The 26489-nt window shown below is 39.6% G+C and overlaps 2 protein-coding genes across 5 annotated transcripts in view; one reads left to right on the forward strand and one right to left on the reverse strand.

Moving 5' to 3' along the window:
- TRAPPC8 (trafficking protein particle complex subunit 8) overlaps nucleotides 1-18288 on the forward strand; it is a 52483-nt gene extending 34195 nt beyond the window's left edge. For all 4 annotated transcript variants that reach the window (XM_081918485.1, XM_081918486.1, XM_081918487.1 and 1 more), the window contains 16 exons: nucleotides 1171-1365; nucleotides 1543-1673; nucleotides 2473-2547; nucleotides 3056-3182; nucleotides 4402-4559; nucleotides 5076-5515; nucleotides 6786-6933; nucleotides 8447-8543; nucleotides 8993-9061; nucleotides 9154-9194; nucleotides 9850-10035; nucleotides 10888-10989; nucleotides 11599-11646; nucleotides 13626-13771; nucleotides 14981-15070; nucleotides 17183-18288. In XM_081918485.1, coding sequence (XP_081774611.1) covers nucleotides 1171-1365; nucleotides 1543-1673; nucleotides 2473-2547; nucleotides 3056-3182; nucleotides 4402-4559; nucleotides 5076-5515; nucleotides 6786-6933; nucleotides 8447-8543; nucleotides 8993-9061; nucleotides 9154-9194; nucleotides 9850-10035; nucleotides 10888-10989; nucleotides 11599-11646; nucleotides 13626-13771; nucleotides 14981-15070; nucleotides 17183-17417 — 2288 coding nt within the window. In that variant the 3' untranslated portion in view covers nucleotides 17418-18288. The remainder of the gene's footprint in view (nucleotides 1-1170; nucleotides 1366-1542; nucleotides 1674-2472; nucleotides 2548-3055; nucleotides 3183-4401; nucleotides 4560-5075; nucleotides 5516-6785; nucleotides 6934-8446; nucleotides 8544-8992; nucleotides 9062-9153; nucleotides 9195-9849; nucleotides 10036-10887; nucleotides 10990-11598; nucleotides 11647-13625; nucleotides 13772-14980; nucleotides 15071-17182) is intronic.
- Nucleotides 18289-22170: 3882 nt separating this feature from the next.
- CATSPERD (cation channel sperm associated auxiliary subunit delta) lies at nucleotides 22171-24783 on the reverse strand. Its single transcript, XM_081918540.1, has one exon. It carries the CDS (start codon nucleotides 24677-24679, stop codon nucleotides 22325-22327), a length of 2355 nt encoding a protein of 784 aa, XP_081774666.1. The 5' UTR covers nucleotides 24680-24783; the 3' UTR covers nucleotides 22171-22324.
- Nucleotides 24784-26489: the final 1706 nt, after the last annotated feature.

Here is a 26489-nt window from a genome sequence, read left to right on the forward strand (position 1 = left end):
CTAACAGACAGATTCAGAAAAACCGAGCCGCCTTTGGTTGCTGTGATTGGGATGCTTTCACATGTAAGCTGCTTTAACTGTGGTAGCACCAGACAATAAATAGTACCTGGGCATTTTTTCCTTTTGCTGCTAGTTTTTCTGCCGCAGTTTTTCTATGCTAATCATGCTCATTCTCCTAATGTGTTTGAACTATAAACAGTCAGTCCAAGAGTTAGAACAGTTCTTGCACTAAACACTACAGTCAGGAGTTGCAGTTGTCTTAAAGCTTGGCTCCATCTGTGTGTCCACACAGCCATGACTCACCCCAACCCTGTCCTGGTAAGCTTAGCAACACTGATGTCAGGAGAGCAGTTTCCATCTCTGCTGCTTCACACCAGCCGCTTGTTGTTGTTGTTGTTTAGTCGTTTAGTCGTGTCTGACTCTTCGTGACCCCATGGAGCAGAGAACGCCAGGCACCTCTGTCCTCCACTGCCTCCCGCAGTTTGGTCAAACTCATGCTGGTAGCCTCGAAAACACTATCCAACCATCTCGTCCTTTGTCGCCCCCTTCTCCTTGTGCCCTCCATCTTTCCCAACATCAGGGTCTTCTCCAGGGAGTCTTCTCTTCTCATGAGGTGGCCAAAGTACTGGAGCCTCAGCTTCACAATCTGTCCTTCCAGTGAGCACTCAGGGTTGATTTCCTTCAGTATGGAGAGGTTTGATCTTCTTGCAGTCCATGGGACTCTCAAGAGTCTCCTCCAGCACCATAATTCAAAAGCATCACCAGCCGCTACTGGATTTTAAACCTATTGTGTGCCTTCTATCTATTACTGTAGTTTAGAATTAGTTCATAAGTTAGAAAAAAATATTAACAATTCTGCAGTCAAAAGTTTGGGCTGGCTAGTTCAATATGTTGACCTTGGTCCCCTCCCACTGGCTTGTTCATGTCCCTACCCACTTATTGTTCTGGATTTCAATCTCACTGTCTTCCCCCAGTCCTTTGGAGTTCTGCTCCCAGCAACAAATACCATCTCTTGAAAATGCATGTATGAAACAGGTGTTTTAAGAAAATTGTATGGTCTTCCAATTGAAAGTTGATTCACCATTTGTAACAAAAACAGAAAAAGTTTTTTGTTTGGTACTCTCTGGTGTACTGAAGTGATTGTAATTTTTTATTATTATTCACAACTAGGTGAAAAACAGGCAGCAACACATATAAGCCTTGATCAAGAATATGACTCTGAATTCTCCTATCAATGGAAGGAACTTGAAGAGCAAGCTGTGGCTGCAGCTAACAAGGGCACAGCACTTTCTAATTTCCAGCCAACACAGTATTGTCTGAATAAGTATTCAGATAACTCTAGGTTTCCACTCGGTGTAGTAGAAGGTAAAAAAATTGTACAGATTTTTAAAAATGGCACATAAAACTAATATTATTTCAGCAAAGTTGCTTATGGAATAGAATTGCAGTGATAAGCTTTTAAATTATGAATGGCTTGGTTTATTCTCACATCTTATAAGAATAACCTCCCTAAATACATACATTGACTTTTCTTTTTAATAGAACCAATAACTGTGGAAGTAGCTTTTAGAAATCCATTGAAAGTTCCACTTCTGTTAACCGACTTATCACTGCTTTGGAAATTTCAACCAAAGGATTACAGTTCAAAGAATAACGGAGAAACAAAGGAAGTAGTAAGTGATTTAATCAAGTCCTCTAAGAAGACTTCATACACTACTAGCAATATTTGTATCTTTCGAAATCTTTTTATTGAAAAGTAAATCAGTGCATGCTTTCATATGTTGATTTTCATTCTACTTAGTTTTTAATCCCCCAGAGATTTTTCACACCCTCCTCTTAGAGGACAAGGTTTAGAATCATGCATGGCCTCTGCTCTTGGTTTCTGCTCTTGGAACTAAGAGTCCCACCTCATCAAAGGGAAATTTACCTTCTAATTATTAGAGAGACAATGACTATGGTTGAAATTACTGAGACTGAGACTCCTCACCACCTTGCAGTGGAGAATGGAGGCCTCTACTTTATATTAGCTGTAGTTTATTGTGTCATCCAAATCCTATACCTTAGTGAAAACAAGCCAACATTATAAATTATGGTTTGAAGTTGGCTTGTTTCCACTAACGATACATAATATTAGTCATATGTTTGGCAACACAGGAAGCTTTGGTTAATCTAAAAAGAAAGCAAAAGTTTTCAAACATACAGCTACACCAGAGGAGGAAGCGGGGAGCACATAAGTACCCCAGAGAGCACCAGGCTCTTTCTCATAATGCAGAATTTGGTTTAATGTTGTGTCCAGTCAAACCCATTACATAGGATACCTGCCCCCCAGCTATACCTAGATTTTTGTTTTTGTAAACTAGGAAGCTTGAAATACATTAACATATAATGTTCTTAGAACCACTATTGGGAACAGTTTGCTACTGAGAAATAATGGTGTGCTTAATTGAACATTTTTTTCATAATTTATTTTAGGAAACATCTGGAAAAGATATGATTGGAGCTGAAGTAATATCAGAGTTTTTGATGAACAGTGAAGAAACTAAAATGGTGAGTACTTAATTTTCTCCCCCCGCAAAAATCAAATATTTTCCAGGTCCTCACAAAAGGAGTTAGACATAAAATGCTTTTAAACATTCCTTTTGTGAGGCACTTTGTGGGGGAGGGATTATTTTTCAGTTTTAAATAACTCACTAGAATTTAATACCTACTTTAATAGTGCTTACATTATTTAAGATGGTACTTGGCAGTAGAGAAGCATTGCAGTGGGGATGTTCTTTTCCATGTAAGGGGCATCTGGGCAGCCCTTTAACAATATCTGAACAAGTATTCTGTAGAATTGTAAAGACACAAGAAAAGTAATGGCAAATAGTTTGCCTATGCTACAGTGTTGCATTTATTTTCTGAAACACTTCTGTAGAAATATGTAAATTGTATTAATCTTGCAGATGGCTTCTTAGAATGGTAAATGTAGATGCTTGCTTTTGTTTAACTAAAATGGCGTTTAAATGTAAAATAACTACACTAGCAACAACAAAAATTTAACATATCTCCACAGGCAAGACTAAAGCTCTTTCCCCATCAAACAGGGGAGCTACACATTCTGGGAGTCGTTTACAATCTTGGCACCATTCAGAGCACTTCAGTGCTAGATGGAGTAGACCCTTCTGTTGTACTGCAAACAGGTATGCCTGTTGTATTTTTATGTCTAACACAGGGTCTAGTAACACATGGAATGTGGTCCATAGGGCTGGTTCCTTCAGTTTTGCCCACTACTAATGGGATATAGGTATTTCAGTTCATGATTTGTTATCATGACTAGACCATAGTCTTAACACCAAATTTGATACTTCCCTAGGCCATATGAGGGTGATAAACTAGAGTTCTGGTTCCCTTGTAATATCTAGACCATAGTGTGGGCTCATGCACTCCTGTGCACAAGATGTAGCTCAGAAGCATCCACTTTCAACTAACTGTGCTTTATGGCCCATCCTGGAACTGGTTTTAGGATTAACGATGGTTTATTGAAACAAGTAGAATTATTAAACGCAGTTTCAGATTGACTTGTTTTCAGTCTAGGTTTAGAAATAACAAATCACATTTATTTGGAAACTCAGCAAGTGCTTCTGATCTCCTTTTCACTGATGAAACCGGTGCAGGAAAGGGGATACAATCCCAAGGATTGTGTGCATAGTGCTAAACTGGGATTTATGTGTTATTACCAACATGGCAATAAAATACTACCTGTAAATATATGTGTTGACATCATGAGATGGCTACATCACATGAAAGAGATTTTCTTACTGCTGCAGTGTTGCCTGTTGAACTCCCATATTACTTAGTGAAAGAAAGGGTTTTCCAAATTCCAACTTCACCTTTACCAGAAGTAACATGAAAAGGATGCCACCAAGAAAGTCACCAGAAAACAATGGCTCCATTGGATCTGGACTTGTACAAGCAGCAGGGTGCTGTGCACTGAGATTATCTTGCTCCCTCTTCCAGCTCCCATTAAAAGCTGCTTCTGAGGACTGGCACAGGATGTTGTGTGGAGGTCTGTAATAAGGGGAAGGAGGTGTAAAAGCCTTGTTGTGTGAGCCACCACCTGCTTATACAAGATGGAATCCAAGCCAATCTGTTGATCATGTCGTAAAGTTAGGTTTAACATTAAAACCTCATCATTTTAACAGCCAGGCACACATATGACAACAAAATAATTTCATTATCTATATTTATTTTCATCATTAAACCTGTTTTTGGAGGGATGATGATGAAGATGGTTTCTTTCAGTGTCAAATTCACTTTTAACAATTGTAAGCTCAACTCAATGTGATCTTAAAAACCAGCTCAAATTTTTATCATCTGCTTACTTGTTGTTCCTCAATATCCTGTTGGTTTTCTTTTCAGGAAAATTTATCTCTAATGGAATGTCAGTACGGGGTCGACAAGATTTAGAAATACAGGGCCCTCGTTTGAATAGCACAAAAGAAGAGAAAACATCTATTAAATATGGACCTGATCGACGTTTAGATCCTATCATTACAGAGGAAATGCCTTTGCTAGAGGTACAGCTAATCATGGACAACATTGTCAAATATGTAACAGCTGCTTTTGAAATACATAGGTGTTTCTTCCAGTTTTTCCTTTATTACTCTGTATCAGATTAAACTTGTTAAGTTATAGTGCATAGAGTTGAAATTTGAAGCCCTGTTAAAATTAAATTCAAGTGTAAAAGAGTGTAAAAGAATGTTAAAGTGGAAAAGAGTGTAAACTGTAAAAGAGCATGATGCATCTTCTTCCCCAGACTTATTGCACTGAAATGTGTATTTTTTCTAAAGTTGGTTGATAACAGCTTTCTGAGAAAAAGAAAAACTATTTTGATTGCTTGTCACTTTCTAGGTGGTACTCTTCTCATGTTAATTTTAGTAAAGGTGAAAATGGAATTTGAAAAACCACCTTTATGTGGGCTTGATTCTGCAAAATTTATTTCTGTTGATAAATATGGACAAATAAGATAGTCCTACCTTAATGAACTTTGTCAGTTTGTCAAAATGTGTTCCTATGTTTCTCTTCCAATGCAGGTCTTCTTTATAAATTTTCCTACAGGGCTGCTTTGTGGAGAAATCCGAAAGACATATGTAGAGTTTATGAATGTAGGCAAGTGTCCTCTGACTGGAGTGAAAGTTGTCTCTAAACGGCCAGAATTCTTTACCTTTGGTGGCAGTAGCGCTATTTTAACACCACTAAGCCCTTCAGCATCTGAACACTGTAGCGCTTACAAGACTATTGTTAAGCATTCTACCTCCCTATATTCGCTGACGTCCTTGGCTGATTCTTCAGACTTTGGGGTTGGAACAGGATGTCAGCCAGAAGTGATAGATGTCCCCCTTCCTGATTCTGTACTGCTCCCCGGAGCTTCAGTACAGCTTCCCATGTGGTTACGTGGTCCAGATGAAGAAGGTGTCCATGAAATAAACTTCTTGTTTTACTATGAAAGTATTAGAAAACACTCAAAAATGTGGTAAGCTTAACTATCTTCCTTACTTCTGAGTTAAGTGGAGTTTTGTTGGGGTGGATCCAGACATGTCCTTCCACAAACAGCAGGATGTGAGCCTGGAAGATCTTTCTGCAGTGTCCTATTAGCTTATAACAACAGTTTTATTATTGGCTGTAATGTTGAATCCCATTCAATTGGTTATATGCAGACACTTTTGCATGGGCAGAAACCTATGTCCTTTTCATTCATTTAATGTGTAAAGCCAGTACTTCCTTTAAATTACATGTCTGGGTAGGTTACAAAATTTTGGGGTAGAACAGATTCAATACTTAATTAAATTTGTACCATTTTTAATCAAATGACTGCTTATAGTCTTCAGATTCTGGATGAACCTGAGTATTATCATTGGGTTTAATTCTAAGCATGCAGATGAATGTACTACGTGGAAAACTGGATTTATTTATTATTTAAATTTTAATGCTGCTTTTCCATATACATATGCTTAAAGTGGCTCACAACAGAACAAAAATGAAAATCAATACAATGTTACAGTCGCAAATGACAAATCATTTCAAAACATGGCAATCCACCAAATATCTGTTTGATTATTAATCATTAGCATTTTAAAGTTGTCATAAAGCATTAAAGTTGTCATAAATGTCATTAGCATTTTAAAGTTGTCATAAAGCAAACTTACAATGAAAACATAAAAATCTATATATTTTGAAATAAAAGAATTCTATGCACTTATACATAGAATTCATATATACATGAGGTGTCTTAAAACACCTCGGCTACATTTGGCATGAGGCCATGGAGTAGGTTTTTGTCTATTTTTGGATACCAGTGGATACCATTTTGTCCCAAAATGGCAGACTACACAGCAGTGTACCACATAGAAAAACAATATACCATAAAATAATATAAAATTCAGAATAAGGGTAAATCACAATGATCAACAGCACACACCACTAGGATCACAGTTCAGGGAAGGCCTCTGTGATTTTTTTAAACAAGTATTAAGCAAGCACCTGAAGCTAAACGGTTATTGCTTGCCTACTATTAGTAGGAAGGGAGTCCAGTAAGGCAGGTGGCATCAGATATGTGGAACTTTTTAGAGTGAAATGAAACTTGATGCAAAGCTCCTTTCAGTGGGTATATAGATGCATCAGAGCGAATTTCCCCTCGTTTTTAATGCAAACCATCTTAATTGTTAGTGAACAACTTCCTGGTGCTGAAGTGCATGTGAGGGAAATACAAAGCTGGTGAAATGTTACATATTTTCTCTTTCCAGTCACAGAGTATTGAGACATACTGCCGTTATTTGTACCAGTCGATCACTGACTGTACGAGCTACCGTCTATCGAAGCAATGCTCTTGAGGATGAAAAAGGTGATGGCGACAATATGCTAGTGTTTGTGGATGTGGAAAATATCAATACCGTAAGTCTGCTTAGAACTCGGTCCAACAGTGATTGTATTTTTAAACTGAAGCTTGCTGTCCTCAAAGAAAATGTTGGGAGTGTGTAAGATATCCTTAAGTGGGATAAGAATGCACACACCCTGCTTGAAGGCAGGATCGTAGAACCTTTAAAGGAAGTTGTTGTTCCTTCCCCTGGAGCTTCAGTTTGCTCAGAGCACATTGCTTATCTGTGCATAGTCTCTTAAAACTAATTTTCAAAAACTAATTTTACTGGATTGAAAATTCAGAATAGGCATAGGCAAACGCGGCCCTCCAGATGTTTTTGAGACTACAATTCCCATCATCCCTGACCACTGGTCCTGTTAGCTAGGGATGATGGGAATTGTAGTCCCAAACATCTGTAGGGCCGGAGTTTGCCTACGCCTGGTTCAGAATAAAGTAATTTTAGTATCATTCCCTGTTCTATTGAACCTTTGGCGATGCAGATGTTTAACTTCTAACAGTATCTAGGGTAGGGTAAATTTAGAAATGTCACTTTGTAGTATTCAGCTTCATTATGTATAATTAAAATAATTGGCCTGTTCTGAACCTCTTCAGACATCATTTTCTTTCTAGGGGTCTAGCTTGGGAGAGATTGGAGTGTGCTTCTGCCAAATGGGCCTCCAGATATGTACCTCACTTGGTTTGCTATGGAGGGAAGTGAATAACCAGATGTAAGAGATTCTGTGCCTTTGTTCCTCTGAGATTAAAATCTCTATACAGAGGGTTTAAACTTGCAGTGTTAAGAGAGATCTCCACATTCAAATGAATGCAGGATCTTCTGATTCAGTTGCTTTCTTTCATCCACAACGAAGGGAGTAGAGGAACAAGCTGACAATCTTAAGGCCCACTTCTAGACTCTCTCCAGGCATGAACCTGGCCAGGTGGAGATAATGTGATTAAGCAGGGCTTCGTTTATTTCGTTTTTTCAGTGGACAGATTAAAATAGGTGTGGAAAATGTGAATGATGAAATCTGGAAGATCTTCAGGTGCCGCGACTCACACTCTCTCTTTTTATATGTAAACTTTACTTGAGTTACTAACACTTGCAGTGTATTAAATTCTATTGAGCAAATGCAGCCAGAGTTGAATTAGGGACAATTAGGTATCCTTAAAGTATACACCAACTTAAAGTGCTTCCTGACAGGGCCTTTTATGGCAAGCAGGCCATTGAGATTTGATTTTTCTGTGTGCATGTTTGGCATGTTAGATTGTGTACATACATGTTCCTCACCCCACAATCATAGATTGCTGTCCAGTACTAGTGGGCGAAATTTGATGGAATGTTTCTGGAGGTTTTTTTTTGTCCCTACACTGTCCTTTTTCTGTTCTGGAAGCACCATTTTGTGAATTGTCCTGATCTAACCTTTTCAGAAAGATGCATGAATAAAAATACTAAAAATTTTGAGTAATATCAAGTTATTGAACATTTTCTAATATATGACTTAAATAAATTTCCATCTCTTATCTCTCTTTTTGGTGCTTGCTTATTAGAGTGAAGCTGGTGTAAAAGAATTTCACATAGTACAAGTATCTAGTAACAGCAAGAACTGGAAATTACAGGAATCCATAAATCTGTCTGAAGACAAAGGTTTGTGAATTGCAGAAGTAGATATGGTAGTTCAAATTGTGTTTTGTATAAATGTTTAGGCTTGGATCCTAAGAATGCAAGTTCAGCTCATCAAATGGAACTTTCCTGCTTCCTTTTGACTGCACCTCCCTGCACCCCCAAAAACTGTTCCTGAGGGTCTGTAGGACATTATTTAATGTAGGGGTGGGAGGGAGGGAACAGTAGTTGTGCTTGGGAAGTGGTGGGAAAGTTCTGGACCAGAAATTGTAACATGTCACAAGTAAAAGATTTAGAAGCACAAGAAGAATTTGTTAAGTACTTGAAGAATAATAATAGTATTACCCTAACACACACACACGTTTGTGATTATGTTGCTGTGTGTAAAATATGTGAGCTTAGCAGTTATGATGTTAAAGTGTAAACTTATATGACATGAGAAGCAATCCATATTTGGTCATTCCTTCTATCAGATATTAAGCTGGCTAACAGAGAGAAAGGAAAACTGTGCTTGAAAGCAGTAAGATGCAAGCATTCAGTCGGTAAGTATTCAGTTTGTTGGAGTATAATATTTCTATAATTAAATCTTCATTCATTTTTATGGGCTAACATTTTTCTCCCTTTTCATTTGTAGAAAATTATACATTTGCAGATATCGTTTTTGGAAGTGAACAGGTATACATGTCATTTTTTTAAATGCATTTATACAGTGGTGTAATATAACCACATGAACAAAGCATTTATTCCAATAAATGATCTTGGGTGATGGAAAAGAAACCTTACTAAATCTAAAACACAGAAAAGTCAATGGTCCAAGTACCCATGTACTGAATAATAAAAGTAAAAATAAAGTATTGATATGTTTTATGTAGTTACTCACAAAGCTCAGGAGCTTTAATGTGCCTAAAGGCATTTTAAAAACATGTGATAATTACTCAAGTACAATCACATTCTCTCTTCCACATTGTATATACGGTTTTAGCCATAAGCAGAAGATGACCACAATCAATGTGCATGTCTAAATATTTCTTGGCCAGAGAACAACTCTGCTGAACTGAACTGCTTTTTAAAAGTGCAGTGTGCAAGTGCACAATTACAAACATACAGTAGTACCATTTGCCTTTTAAAATGAAATTATTGCAGTAAATCCCCAGACTGTTTTGGAACTGGAGGAACATGATGAACCATTTGAGGTTTCTGTGGAATTATAATTTGAGAGGCAACCTCTGAATGCACATCACTCTTGGATTACAGTTTATAGTTTGTTTTTCAAACAAATATTTTACTGGCTATTTCTGAAGAACAACACCCCTGTTCCCTTTTTTCACAGATAATCAGTTCAACCAGTCCATGTGCAGATTTCTTTTTCCGAAGCTTATATTCTGACTTAAAAAGAACTCGGTCACAGCAAAGTGTGCACACATCACAAGGAGCTGCAAAACCATCTCCTGACAATGCTGTCAGACTAATACAGAAGTGCAGTGAGGTGGATTTGAACATCATTGTACTTTGGAAAGTATGTATAAAATATAAAATATTTCCACAGATAAGCAAATCAGTACAACCTAAGCTTACAAAACAGTAGAGATGCTGCTTAGTGTTATTGACTGACACAGATCTAGGAGACCGGGGCCATTTTAAAACACTTCCTAAAGGATAGCATTATCAGCCCCTGGTGAATGTGTCTGGAGATGAAGTTCAACAATTTGGAGATGAAGTTCAACTGTTTCCACTAACCGCCCACTTAACTACATGTTTTTAAATATGTCATTTTAAGAGTTCTTTATAAATGTGTTTAATAACCAAATAAAAGTACAGTGGTGCCTCGCAAGACGAAATTAATCCGTTCCGTGAGGCTCTTCGTATAGCGGTTTTTTCGTCTTGCGAAGCAAGCCCATTGACAGCTTAGCGGATTAGCGCTACAGCTGTCAAGCGGCTTCCAGCGATCAGCTGTTAAGCGGCTTATCAGCGGAACAGCTGATAAGCGGCTTAGCGGCTTAAGAAAAGGGCGAAAAAAGCAAAAAAAAACCCGCGGGGGGATGCAAGATTTTTTTCGTCTTGCGAAGCAACTCCATAGGGGAATTCGTTTTGCGAAGCGCCTCCAAAACGGAAAACCCTTTCGTCTAGCGGGTTTTTCGTCTTGCGAGGCGTTCGTCTTGCGGGGCACCACTGTATTGGGATGGCTATACTCTGGTAACAGTACTCAACAATATAATTTACAATAGATCTATAATAGGTTATTATTTTAACCATATTTGTCCATATTTGTGTCCATTCTTAGCTGTCAGTGTTTGGAAAATTCCTGTTACAACTTACACCTTACAATTTCATTTATGTTGTGATCTTTTTCAACCTTTTCCTCAAACAGGCATATGTGGTGGAGGATAACAAGCAACTCATTTTGGAAGGACAGCATCACGTTGTGCTTCATACCGTAGGGAAGGAGGCATTTTCTTTCCCTCAAAAGCAGGTATCATGGAAGAATTACTTTTTTGTTTTTAAGAAAAGCAAGGGTTTGTTTTTTTACATAAAAGCTTTATTGCAGTCCATAGATCCCAAAACACACAGTACAACAATAGTATATATCAACAGTTATTAAGGTGTAAAATCGGCCTTGCTAGCATTTTAATAGATGAACTTTGAGAAATATTTGGGAGGAGGAAATCTCCTTGACCAGATGGATCTCAGGCAGAATTCTATAACATAGTATATATTAGAAGTTCCATTATTAAGAACACAATGAATGTAGGAGTACTGAGATACTTCCAAACGCTTGGAATGAAGGTTGGACTAGAGTGCTGCATGGGGGGGATGTGAAGATGGGCTATAGTATCAACCTGTTTTCTTGAAGCATGTCTAAATAAAAGTTATTTTGAGTCAAGTGCAAACATAATGATGACTTCCTTCCACCTATAGATCATGACTCAACCTCAGAAAATGTTTCCTCCCTGGTGCACATATTAATCACAATTAAGGCCAGCCAGGATTTTCCTTAGCAAAATATCTTTAACTAACTTTAATTAGCATATTTGTGCATGGTGGAATATATTATCTTGCTCTTATACCTTTGTTTTTTTAGGGTTTTAAAAAAATACTCGGGAATTCTGACTGGGAAGACTTGGAACAGGTATGGGAATCCAGGGGAAAGATACATTTCTATAGTGCTGTATGGTCACCATTTCTGTTATCCTTTTTTAATAACCTGCTGTTACCTCATCCTCCCTCCTCACCAAACAAGCTGGGTGTCACCACAAATAGCTTGATCTCTGCTTTTGACTTCCTTGCCTTCCTTTGAATAAATTCTTGGGAGGCTTGACACTCACACTGCTCTTAAAATTCTATTCTCCATGTAGGAAATTTATATATGCTCTTTCCCCATCCCCTCCCCAATTTGTGCATAAAGTGACGTAGAGAATGACCCTCCACCAGATTAATAAGAATTGAGTTCTTTCATGAGTAAAAGTATTTGGGGTTAGGTTGTTCTTTTGCTTAACTATAGTGTCATTTCCCCCCACAAAGCTTAACTATCGGTAGCCTGTGCAATTCTTTAAGAGGCAGTGTAACACAGGCGATAATCTGTCCCAGTGAGCAGCAGAGGTGCCATATTCTCCACTATCTGCAACTTCCAGGTTAACCTCAAAGGCACATAAAGTGCCTATCAGTAATTTTCTCTGGAGGTTACTAGCACATGAACAACAGTAGTCAAGCTGTCCCAGTCCAAAAATGGGTCATAGATGTCTTACCATCCCAAGCTGGTAAAAAGCACTTGTAGCCACTGAAACCACCTGGGCCTTCATTCACAAGGTGACACTGAAAAGACAAAGTTATTAGGTGTTTTGTGTCCAGGAAGTATGAAGAGAGCCCATAATGGACACAGTTGCAGTCCTCTGGAAGGAACAAGTTTGGAGCTTGTGGGGTAGTCCTGGATCCAGTGGTGTCACTTGAGGCCCAGGTGGTCTCAGTGGTGAGGAGTGCCCATTTCCAGCCCTGCCTGTTTTGCCTGCTGTGGCTCATTTTGAACAGAGATAGTTTGGCCATGGTACTCTATGCTCTGGTAACTTCCAGATTGGATGATTATTGCAATGTATCCTATGCAGGGAAGCGCTTGTAGATAACTTGGAAACTTCAACTGGTCCAAAATGCAGTGGGTAGGGTTGCCTTTAGAACTCATCTTGGACTACTGCAATGCACTCTACGTGGGGCTACCTTTGAAGGTGACCCGGAAACGGCAATTAATTCAGAATGCGGCAGCTAGACTGGTGACTGGGAGTGGCCACATAACACTGGTCCTGAGAGATCTGCATTGGCTCCCAGTACGTTTCTGAGCCCAATTCAAAGTGTTGGTGCTGACCTTTAAAGCTCTAAACAGCCTTGGCCCAGTATACCTGAAGGAGCATCTCTACCTTCATCGTTCAGCCCGGACACTGAGATCCGGCACCGAGGGCCTTCTGGCGGTTCCCTCATCGCGAGAAGTGAGGTTACAGGGAACCAGACAGAGGGCCTTCTCGGTAGTGGCGCCCACCCTGTGGAACGCCCTCCCTTCAGATGTGAAGGAAATAAGCAGCTATCCTATCTTTAAAAGACATCTGAAGGCAGCCCTGTTTAGGGAAGTTTTTAATATTTAATGCTGTATTGTTTTTAACACTCGATTGGGAGCTGTCCAGAGTGGCTGGGGAAACTCAGCCAGATGGGCGGGGTATAAATATATTATTATTATTATTATTATTATTATTATTATTATTATTATTATTATTATCTAACCACTTTTCTTAAGCATACACATTGCCACTTTGTTTCTGGGTCCAATTCAAGTTGCTCATGCTAGTGTTTAAAGCCCTGAATGACTTAGGCTCCAAATAACTGAAAGATTGCCTCCTTCCCTATGGTTCCTCTTGGGGAAGATCAGCAGAGGAGATGGTTGTTCCATCTCCTGCAGAAGTTTGATCGTATTGGATATTTCTTCTGCATTTGTTTTAAGGAAAGAATCAATGAACAGTTTTTTTCCTCTCACATGATTTGAATAAAATCTCTTATGTATTTCTCACATGCGGGATTGAGTTCTTCTTGATTTTATACGACTTTGCTTATTTAACACTTGTATTCCAGGAGTCATCGGAGATAGGGCTCTTCAATTTTTTTCGGCCAGAAAACACATCGGTACCTGCTAGGCCATCTCTGGATCAGTTTTCCAGCCTTATTAAAACTAGTCTTCATTATCCAGAAACCTATAACCACCCATTTCATCAAAAAAGGTTTGAATGCTTCTTTGTTCTAATTTAAGGAATTTAGATATTGTTGAATGTGATGCAAGTAGTCTTCAGTGGAAGAACTATGCAGTGCAACACTGAACTACAAAGAACAAAAAGAAATAACCATTGTAATAGTTAGCCTTTAATTTTAATAGTTATTTAAAATTTAAAGGCTATTTTTCATCACTGTTAAATAATATCACAAAGGCCTCTTTTGAAGCGGAGTATTTGGGAGGGATCTTGAGTATGGGAAGCTGGTGTAACTCTTTTTTGCTGACATAAATTCTGCTGGGTTGCTAGGTTACATGATCAAGCTGAATGGTGTAAGGATCCACAATAAGTCGACCCTGCCTGGTCCTGCCCCCACCGCTCCCCCAGGATGCCCATTTTCAGGACTTATACTGGTGTAAATTCTGTTGGTCCTTCTGGCTAAGCTGAAGATCCACCACATCCTAACTAACTCATTGAATTAGATCTGGGGTTAGGCTTCCTTCCTTTGCATTCTCAAATTTTGAATAAATTCAAGAGCTGAAAGAACCATAGGAGTTTCTCATGCTAAAGATCATTTTTTTAAATCAAAACTTCAGCCAACATAAACTAAGAACAACCTCATTCAAAATGTTGCCTTCTCTTATTGTGTTTTAACACCCCATGTAAGGTGGGGGTGGAGATATGGTCATGTGTCTAGTTCAGCAAAGAAGGGTACAGCAGCCTCTGCTTCAGAGTGCTGCATTCTCTTTGGTTAAACACTTGTTTCTAGCCTCATGTTGTCACTTTGCATTTGAACCCAGAAAGGAGAATGGAGGCTGTTGCAGAGCAGCTTCATTATAATTTCCCATCTAGCTGAAGAATAATGATTCCTTTCTTTATTAAGAACTGTGGATAAGTCAAAAGTAGCCCCACATGTTGATAGGTTGCCTGAGCATTTTGGCACAAGAGCATAATGTGCTATAGATAATTCTGCCATCAGTGGACAATCCCTGCTCCAGAGACCTTGTAATTGAAAGATGTTTGTGAACAAACACAGGTAACATAGCTAAGATGGTGATTTATTTTGGAATTATAACTGAAGGGTTTGGCCTCTGGCTGATTTTAAGTGAACGGAAGTCTTTTTCATTCTTGTTAATAAAGGTGCATATTGTGTTGTGTAGTTGTGTTTTCCAAAGTCAGAAGTATCAGGACAAAGCTTCTAATGAGACTTTTCTTTTGTAGCCTTTGTATAGTACCAGTCACTCTTCTACTTTCAAATTGCTCTCAGGCCGATGTTGATGTGATCATTGACTTGCGACATAAAACAACAAGGTAATATTCTAAAGCTAAATTTTATATTAATGAAGCAAATCAAATTTAGATATTCACCTCTAGACAACATATCTTAATTAAAAGGGAAACCTCCTCTCTGTGTATGAACCACTTACTTCAATCTAAAGGTTTATTGAAGGCAGTGGAAAAGTTACAAATGATGAAGGAGAAATGTTATCTAAAATTTCAGCTCAACAGTTTCAAATCTCTACTCACTTGCAAAGCTTCCTGGGTGATATTGTTGCAAGCAGTATCTTTCAGCCAGTATCTCTCGTCACAAACATAGGATAAAAAGAGTTGGGAATCATGTTTGCAGCCCAGACCTTGGAGGGGGGCAGATAACAGTGTAATAAATTAGTAAGTAACTAAGTACTTCACATGTTTTTCCAATTTATAATTTTGTGTTATGTAGGAGTGATTCAGAGTATTCCTTGTTAGATCCTACTCTGTAATATTATTGTGAGGAAAGTCAATCCAGTTTGTTGACTCTGACATTCATACTCTGTTGGGGGAGATATGTGTCTGGATTTATTCCTCATATTATTTCCTTTGGTTCTCTAACATGCGCACACACATGCACACACACAGTGACACCAGTACAGTTCCAGAATGTGTTTCCACATATTGGACACAGTTGATGTTTCAGGACTTAGCAATTATAAATGTGTACTGTTGCAAAATTCAACCACAAAACTGGGAAAGCAACACTGGCAGGAAAAGGGGAGGAGGGAACTCCCAAGTGCTTAAAATGAGATTTATTCCAAGCCCAACACATATTGGAATAAATCTTTGCTTGGAGGGTCTCTTGCATTTAAGAATTGCTGCTAAAACATGTCTCTGAGTAAGAATTTGTTCTGACACATGTTGGGCATAAATATTATTTCATGCACCTAAACTTCCTTCCCTACTTTTTTCCCCTTACCAAATTCATAACATAAGAGAAAAAACCTTGTGCGTTGTTTGTAGTATAGATGATAACCAATTGCACGACTGTGCATGTGTGCACAGCACTGAACCTAAAAGTGGCAGAAAACGTCACAGAAAAGAGGGGCAGGGCACACTTATATGTGCTCTGCTGGTGCACGCAGGGGCCAGGAACGGAACCCCCACATTAAATGGTTGTCAACTGTAATGCTCTTTGAATTGAGTAAGGAAATACATGTTCTCCTTGAGTTCTTGGTGGCTTTAGATATCATTGACCGCAGTATCCTTTTGGGAAGGTGGGGTTTGGAGCAGTGTACTTCAGTACTTCTTCTCCTACCTCCCAGGTCATTTCCAGAAAGTAGTTGGAGTGGGGGGCACGGCTCAACACCATTGGAGTTTCCCTGTGGTGTCCTGTAGGGTTCAGACTTGTCCCCCATGATATTTCACAACTCTCTGTAGCCACTGGGGGCTGTCATAAGGAGATATGAAGTGAAGTGTCACCAGTATGCAGATGATACCCAACTCTATAGTTCTGTTCCAACTGAATTGGGAGAGGGGGGTGAAGTCCAAGACTGGTGCTTGGAGGCAGTGATGGGCTGGATGTTGGCCAACAAATGAAAGCTACTGATGTGTTCAAGTTCTCATGTTTAGGAGGTGGAACTAGATGGGGCTGTATTTCTCTTGAAATAGCAGATTTGTAGGTTGGGGGTATCCAGCGTCATCACTGGAAACGTAGGTAGCTAGGAGTGTCTATTTCCATCTCCAGCGGGTTCATCAAATACAACACCTTTTGGACAGAAATGACTTGGCCATGCTACTCCATGCTCTGGTAACTTCCAGACTAGATTATTGCCATTCGCTCTATGTGGGACTACTCTTGAAAACTACTCGGAAATTTCAATGTTGCTTTTTAAACTTCTGTAACCTGCCCTGGAACCTTGTGGTGAAAGGTGGGCAAGAATTGAAATAGTAATAATAGGCTGCAAACTTTGGAATGCATTAAACTGAAATTCCTTGTGGTGTGGATAAATAAGCAAAAAGCTAGTATAAATATAACTGGTTTTATTATATCCCAGTCTGCTTTGATTAAATTATTGAATCACTGTCACTTTGGCTAAGTTACTCATAGGTTTATACTAACACTTTGGGGCATGAGCCGAAGAATATGACATGTTTTCTCTTTTCCAGTCCAGAAACACTTGAAATCCATGGTTCATTTACTTGGCTTGGGCAAACACAATACAAGCTTCAGCTGAAAAGCCAGGAAGTATCCAGCCTGCAGTTAAAGGCCTGTTTCGTCCACACAGGAGTTTATAATCTTGGAACCCCACGAGTTTTTGCCAAGCTTTCGGACCAGGTTACTTTGTTTGAAACAAGTCAGCAGAACTCGATGCCAGCACTGATCATCATTGGCAATGTTTGACTTGCTGCAGGTTTATTTAAAACCAAAAAGAAAAGAAGTGTTTTGAGTACTGTTACTTACTTCATTACTTTAAACCTGCAACCTTGGCATATGAACTGTTAAAATAGTGTAGATAAAATTCCAAACTATTACAAGTACTTGTCTCCTTCTGTTTCATAATGCCTGGTACATTAGACTTGACAGAACATTTATTTTTTAAAAGGTATTCCATAAATTAAGTGGAAATACACAACATTACTGGTGATATCCAATGTTAGTCATGCTCAGAACAAACCCAATGAAATCAATTGACATAATTTCTGTGGGTCTACTCCATGTAACTTAATTGGGTATCATCCTCCTCGTAACAGAATTGGAAATTCCTATATACCTTAGACCCTGTCAAATGCAGCCATACTGCTGTTAAAACCTGTGTTAATATTGTGGCTGCATTAGGAAGCAATTTAGGGCACAGACCCCTGCTGGCATTTTTATTTGTTTGTTTGTTCATGAACCATCTTTTCATAACATTTCTGTGAAGTTCAGTAAGATACAAAAATAAATCCTACCCAGTTTTTCATTTTCCACTTTTAAAAAAGTGAAATTAGGATTTCTTTCATATTCTGATAGCCAGTCCTCTTTGCAAACTGCATATAACTCCACTTAATAGCCTTTAAAAACAGAAAACCCCAGTTTAGATATGTTCTCATTCATCTCAGTACAAAATGCACTATTTCACAACCATTAAAGTTTGTCATGTAAACACATCCACTTTATTATGTAACTATAACAATTCAGATGATCTGTTTAAATTACCAGTTAATTAAGCTTTTCGAGAAATGTATTATATTTATAACAAATGTGCTGTAAATAGAATAAAATGTGCACCATATTCACTGTATTGATTTATTTCATAATGTTTCTGAAATGATGACAGAAATTAAGTAGATTCCTGTGAATGGTTTGTTCTGGACCGTTGTCTTGCCTCAGTAATGAAGCAGATGAGAGCCAAGAAATTGAAGCTCGATGAAGCCGCAGCTTTCTGCTGGCTAAAAGACTGGCTACTTCTGGAGGACACGGATGTGCTGGATTTGGAAGGTTTTAACAATGCATTTGGATGGCATGCATATTTATGGTACGACAAGGTTAAGATCAACAAGGTCTTTAAGAACCATATTGTCAGAAAAGCAATATTTAACGTCTGGACAAGATACAAAGACTTATTAGAAAACAAAACACCGAGGTGGCTGTCACCTTTGGAGGCCAAGGCCCGAAAAAGACCCAATATGGAGGCCAATTGGCCAAAATATTGGGAAATACTAGAAAGGGATGGAGACAATTGGAAACTGCAGAGTTTAGAGAAAATGAAAGATAAAGTGCGAGACTGGTTACACTATGCTCAGATTAAGGAAGTGTTTAAGATTGATAAAAAGTTAGGATTCCAGGTGGAGAAATCGAAACTGGAGACAGAACTGCTAGAACCTAAGACCAAGGTACTTTCAAAAATGTATAACTTGCTGCTGAAATGGAACACACAAGACGAATTGGTTAAATCGGCTATGATAAAGTGGGCCCAGGATATTGGGCACAACATTATGTTTGAGGACTGGGAAAGGTTATGGACCACCGGGCTGAACTTCACAGCATGTAATGCTCTGAAGGAAAATGTAATGAAAATGATATATAGATGGTACATGACCCCAGTGAAATTGGCTAAAATATACCATTCGTCTGATAACAAATGTTGGAAATGTAAGGAAAATGAAGGAACATTCTTTCACCTCTGGTGGACCTGCCCTAAAGTGAAGGCCTTTTGGGAAATGATATATAATGAGTTAAAAAAGGTATTTAAGTATACCTTCACCAAGAAACCAGAGGCCTTCCTTCTGGGCATGGTCGGCCAGAACGTGTTAAAGAAGGATAGAACATTTTTTATGTACGCTACAACGGCGGCAAGGATACTTATTGCTAAGAGCTGGAAAACCCAAGATCTACCAACACTGGAAGAATGGCAGATGCAGCTGATGGACTATATGCAACTGGCTGAGATGACTGGCAGAATCCGCGACCTGGGAGAGGAGAGTGTTGAAGAAGACTGGAAGAAATTTAAGATTTATTTACAAAAGTACTGTAATTTGGTTGAATCCTAACAAGGAAGCCAGAGCAGAAATAACTGTCTACCATTAAATTAGGGTTTTTTTATTTGAGTTTAACCTAAATATTGCACTTAAGAGTATAAACAAGATGATAATTTGCTTGGAAAAATTCGTTTTTAATGATGAAAGTGGAAGCGGGAGACGTGAGGGAGTCCGCAATAGAATGAAAAGATGTTATGAAACCTATTTTGTTTGTTAAATATGTATCTGTAAAAAATCTTAATAAAAATTTTTATAAAAAAAAAAAAAAAAGAAATTGAAGCTCAGTCCAGATCAAGATTGAGACACAAGACACTGTTAGTAGGCGGTACCCTAGACCAGATGGATGGGAGATGGCTTGCTCTTGATGGGGTAACACTCCCTCTGGAGGAATGGGTATGTAGTTTGGGGGTCCTTCTGGATCCACTGCTGTTGCTTGAGGTGCAGGTGGCCTCGGTGGTGCGGAGTGCCTTCCATCAGCTTTGCCTGGTGGCCCAGCTGCACCAGGATCTGGACACAAATAGCCTAACTTCTATATTCTTTGTTCTGGTAACCTCTAGGTTACATTACTGCTTCACATAATATGTGGGGCTGCCTCTGAAGAATGTTTGGCAGCCTCAACTGGTGCAGAATTTGGCAGCCAGGTTGTTCACCAGGACAAGACGGTTTAAGCATATAACACTGATTCTAGTCCAACTGCACTGACTGCAAGTTTCTGGGCACAATTTAAAATTCTGGGTTTTGACCTATAAAGCCATAAATGGTTCAGGACTGCAGTACCTCAAGGACCACCTTTCCCCATATGACCTGGACCCCGTGATCATCATAGAGGCCTCCACTAGAGTTCTAGAGGGCAACATGAGAACATCCCTTTTCTGTGGTGGCTGCCTGATCCTCCCCAGGGAGGCTTGCCTTGCACTTTTACTGCATATCTTTTAAGTGCCAGGTGAAAATGTTTCTCTGTAACCAGGCCTTTGGCTGATTACACATTCTATAGGCTTTTAAGTGTGTTTGTGGGATGGGGTGTTATTGGTTTCTTTGGGTCTTTTTATGTATTTTGTGTTTTCATTTTGTATATGTTGTGAATCACCCTGTGATCTTTGGATGAAGGGCAGCACACAACTTTAATAAATAATAATAAGTTAGATGAAACAGAGTTGTAGGTTTGGGGTTTGAAGTGGGGAGCCCCAGTTCTGGGTATCCTCAGATTGACAGTTCACCCATGTAGGACCACCCCCAGCCAAAAAGGATTCTGCAAAGAGGTTCGCAAGTTGGCTGGAGACAAATTAGGAGCAGCTAAAGCACTCCAATGTGAAGCTGGTGTGACAAACAACACATCAAACATGAACAGGATGATTATGCATTTTGGATAATGTATGATCATGGATTAAAATCTCAGCACAGGAAATGCAGCAGGTGCACAATAAACGGGAATGTGAACAACACCTGGGCAACAATTCCTTCTCCACCAGGGAAGCAAAGCAAAACAAAACAACAAAACACCCCTTTCAAAATGAGCCAGAAGTACTGTCAAACAAATCAGGCATTCCTTTCTCTGTTTGAGTCTAGAGGAAAATCAGAGTAACACACCAAAACACTGCTTCAAAGTGAACCAGAAACTACCTTCGACAGTGTCTCAAGAAGGGACTTTCAGAATTAGTTTGAAGCCAGTTTTGAGTCTTCAGTAATGCAGGTGTAACTATGTTTCTGTAAGGCACTTGAGAATCAGAGTTCTGACTTTGTGAGCTGCAGTGCACTGCTGATCCAGGATGTCATGAACACATCTGTCCCAAGTATAGAAACACAGCGTGAGTTTGGAAGCAGTCAGACAGCTGTGAGCAGTTCCCCTCCCCCTCCACCTGACACAGAATGGAATGTAGATAAGGTGTCAGGAGAGAGTGGGAGGGAGAGAAATCAGCCTGCTCAAGCAAGCTATCCCCTGAGCCCACGGAGTAGACGTATGAGACGTATGAGAAAGGTAATAGGTTCAGCATATTCTGCAGAACCAGGAAGCACTTAGAAGGGCCGGCATGGACGCTTGGTTAGATGTCCGAGACTAATTGTTTGTATTGCAATAAATCTTCAAGCTAATTACAACTTGTGTGTTGTGTTATCAAGACGGCAGCCACACACAGAGAGAGAGAGCACTCCCTTATCTCCAATATAAATATTCTACCTAAATCTAATCCAATATTTTGCTCCCCAATTTTTCAAATTACTGAGAAGTTTGCACTTTTTAAAAAGAGTGGGGCAAGAAGAGAGTAACATGGGCTGCTTGCTTAGTATTTCAGCCTTCAAGGCAGCATATCATGTAGCATCAGAGTGCATTAGAGATGCACACCCACATTGAAAAACAACCAAAACCACCACACACACACACACATACACAAACCTAACACCGATTACTGCCTATGAAGCACTATTCTGCTCATATTTAGATAGTGCAGAAAGAAAAAGGAAATGTGAAAAAGTTTTCTTGAGTCTGTGCCCTCCCCCCTCCTGTCCCCCCCTCCTTGCATGGATGCTTAAGACACTGGAAACAACAGTGTATTACTCTCTCCCACTGTGGATTTGGAGCTGTGAGTTTGCTCAGTGCAGGTACTCACACTGCTAAAGTCATAGAACCACCCACAAAGCACTTTCTTTTGACAACTTGTATTTATTAAAACTCATACATTTTTAAACCATCCCTTATCCATAAATACTGGTTTGCAAACCAAATGGTATTTCCTTTCAGTGCTGTTGAGAATTAACCTACCCCTCCTCAGAGCATGACATTACAGGACTAAAATATTACGCCCAAACTGTTTTCATTCTTGCATTTTCCTTCATTAATTTAGGAAAGTAGTATACCATCAAAATAGAGCCAAATATGAGAACCAGAAAACTAATAAGTGTTTTACCAACATTGATCTGAGACTTTGGGAGGGCGCCATGGACATACACACTGAAAACCGTTGTTAGGTCACAGTAGCTATAGTGTGTATCTACAACAATGGCTTTGAAGACATATATGCCATTGTACTGTGGAAATAATATTCTGTTCTTCTCATTCCTGTTTAGAACATGATACGGCCTGGAAGCTGATGGCAAAGGCCCATTTTCATGGGGAATCTTACAATTTTCATAAAGCAATCTGTTCCACACATCACTTGGCTCTCTTCCAGGATCCTCTGCCATTAGAGTGATCCAGTTCTGCGCTGCTGTCCTACACTCGGCTTCTACTTCATTCAGGAGATAATCATAATTATGCATGCCATGTATTTCATACAGTACAAAATCAGCAGAAACATATTCTATGAATTCATCATTGTCCCACAGCTCAAGAACGGGGAGCCATGGGCTGTCATAGTACAACAGAATAGGACACCTCCAAAGATCATAACGATAGGTAATGTTAAGGTTTGGCTGTGACAATTTTTTTCTGCCAAGGAACTGTGGGTCATATACCTTTCGATCAATTGAATAAACAAAATTATTCTGCAGCACAATATCCTGAAAGAGACCTCTGTTGCATGCTGTTATACTCTCAGCAATTTTGATATGTTTCTTAGGTGAACAGCCCACTACAATAAGGGCTGTCATTGGATGCATGTCAATACAGAATATGGCTTTGTTGTAGATATCCACCGTGACGGTGGATATCCTGCTTGAGTAAATAGTATCCTGAAACTCGAGTTGAGACATGCCCGAGAAAGCCTGTTGAAGCAGCCTAATATGTAGCCTGTATTTAGTGTTTCCATCAAAGGTAAAGCCATCCTGATCAATATGTGCTTGAAATGCCAGCGCATGGGGATTGCTCACAGTTACATATGGATAGGTCCCAGTGCCCGGCTTGGGCACAAATGTGACATTAAAATGAAGTTCCTGCTTCATATCAATATAATATATTTTGTTATGGAAATTACCACTGAGGATCTCTACAGGACAGGGCTGCAGCGGTGGCCGTAAAGTCATGAGTGTGTCCTGTATGTTAATAATGCATTTCTGAAAATGATACAATGCAGAATCCGTGCTCGGAATAAGACTGACAAAAAAAAGCACCCCAATATTCTCAAACATCATCGCCTCACAAGGATCAGTGGGTTTGCCCTTGGTGTTATCACCAATGTATACCATCTGTGTTGATTCCATGTCCAGGGTTCCATAGAAAAGCTTCTGGTTCTTGGTGAGGGCTGCAATCTCATTTCTGTTGGTAGCTACATTACAAAGGCCATGCGGAGGTAATGTCACATTAACATATTTATCAGTGGGATGCACTGTTATCAGAGCGACATTCAGGCCGTGGTTGAAAGAGAACACGAAAGTGTCTTTTGTCCAAAGGAGAATAAAACCTCTCAGGCCAGGGGGAATTATGCCAATAACAGATTCATTTGCATAGAGTTTCATGTCGAATTTTGCACCTTGTTCTTGATGGGCTAAGTTCATATCTGTATATGTAAAATAAGCTTCCCCATCACCATCTGTTTTATTGAGGATAACTCCAAGTTGTGCCAAGGAAACAAAGTTGTAGATACCAATCAGTGCATTTTCATAAGCGGCAGGGCTTGTTTTTACAAATCTGTATCCCCCATCTTTGGACGTGAAGACATCAGTGGATTCAGCAGGCTTTCCAGTTGTATAAGCCACAATTAAATTGCTGGTATCGTAACAATTGCTGTCCTTCAAAGAATAGCAGCAGTCCATGTTTGTGATATCTGTAATGGGGCTATCGATGCCAGTTGACACTTTCCAGGTTTTCCATGCGCTATAGAAATACAAATAGACCTTTCCATTTATTACGAAAAGCGCTCGATTGGTTTGCACAAAAAGAGCACTAGTGACTTCAGCTGGGGAGCTTATTATTATAGCTGGAATGGTCAATGGCAAAAGGCTGCTCTGAAAATTATCTTGGCTGAGGAAAACCTTTTCCCCAAGATATATGGCTGGAGGAGTCTGTCCTCCAAAGTAGAATGCCTCACATGGGTGTGGTATTAGACGAGGGTCCTTATATTTGTATGAGAGAACAGTGCCGTGTGATACCATACTTGAATTGAAGGAGACGCTTGATATAATCAGTAGTTCATGAGTGCATGGCCAAGAATCACCCCTATCCAGACACAGCAAAAAAATCACTAATATGATTACAGAACTGCTTGGCTTCCGCATTGCTGATTTCTGAATTATTCTCTTAAGCCAACCCCATAATGCATGAACAGATGTGTTCAGTGTGAATGCTGTTAGCTGTAGTGTTTTTAAACGTCTGTTTTGTCCCAGATTCTAATTCAGTTATTCTGAATTCCAAGTGGCAGTTGGCTGTTAGATGGGATGGGGTACCTGAGGAGATTTCACATGATGCTCATTATATCTTCTGTGCTGTCTTGTTCCTGAATAAAAGATGATAAAATGGATTCTTTTAACCAGGGGACAGTGAAACCCCACTCTCTTTCTCTACACCCACAAGCATGTGCATGCAAAATATCACATCCACTCCCTGAATCGTCCTCTATTGCTTGTTTTTGTACCTGCTGAATCAGAGGATGGGGAGGGTTGCAGAGTCCACCACATAGGATTGGCTGAGAGACCAGCTCCATCTGTCTCCCTCTCTTCCTAAGCTCTTATTCAGGTGGCCATTCCACAGTGGGAACGTAGGTTTCGGGGTGGGTTGATCATGGTGAGGGTTTGCCAAACGTGCCTTCCTCTTAGCTTGTTTCTCCATTTCGTCCTGAGTTTGAGTGTCTTCAAAGTCCATGACACCTTTGGTAAAAGCTGTTCACCAATTGGAATGCTCCTAGGCCAGTGTTTCTCAATTGTCAGTGTTTGTTCTACTTTTTTTTTAGATTTGCCTTGAGAGAATCATTAAACCTTTTTTATTGACCACCAGCATTATGCTTTCCATGTTTAAGTTCAGAATAGAGTAGTTGCTTTGGAAGACGATAATCAGGCATCCACAAAACATGACTAGTCAAAGTTGATGTTGAAGAATCACACTGGTGATCTTTGTTTCTTCCAGTACACTGGCATTAGTTTGCCTGTCTTCTCAAGTGATATGTAAAATTGTTCGGAGACACCGTTGATGGACTCTTTTGAGGAGCTGGAGATGGCGTTTATAAGTGGTCCATGTTTCACAATCATATACAGTAGTAAGGTTGGTAGTACAATAGCTTTGTAAACAAGCATTTTGGTTTCCCTGCGAATGTCCAAGTCCTCAAACACATTGCACTTGCAGAGCTCAGGCAATGCTGGATTTCAGCATCAAAGTCCACCCCTGTGGAAAGATAATTGCCCAGGTAGGAGAAGTGGTTGACACTTTCCAATGTTACATCATTGAGTTGGATTTGTGTTGCTGCAGAAGGTTTATTTGTGCTTGTTGGTGCAGCACTTTGGTTTCTTGGATGTTGAGTGATGGGCCAAGCTTTCCATAAGCTTATGTGAAGCTATTTAGGATGGTTTGATACTAGGACTATGTGTACTTTACCCAGTGGCAGGCCAGAGACATTAACCTTTATCTTACTCTATTATTGGGCTCCAGCCTTTCCTATTCCGATTAGGTTGTTACTTTAAAAGACAACTGTTCTATTAAGTTGCTGAGTGGTTGCTTCTCCTATCTCCTTTCAGATGGTCCTTAAGAGTCGTTTGGAAGCAATCCTGCTTAATAGGATCTTTAAGGGCTTGAGTGGTCATTTTGCGCCTTGGTTTCCTTCCTTGAAGCCTGCATTGAGGTATAATCTTGATCGCCATCGTGGACTGTATTAATCAGTGATCTGTCCATCAGTTATCGGTCGTCGTCATAGCTCTGGTAAGGAGTACATCGCGGCGATCTTCAGCTCAGACATACAGTGGTACCTTGGTTTACAAGCATAATCTGTTCTGAAGGTCCAGTTGTAAACCAAAACAGGTTGTAACCCAAGGCGGGCTTTCGCCAATGGGGCCTCCCCCCCCAATTGTTTGTAATTTTAAAAAGGGTTGTAATCCAAAA

This window comes from Podarcis melisellensis (genome assembly GCF_964234715.1).
Source record: "Podarcis melisellensis genome assembly, chromosome: 7".
NCBI lineage: Eukaryota > Metazoa > Chordata > Lepidosauria > Squamata > Lacertidae > Podarcis > Podarcis melisellensis.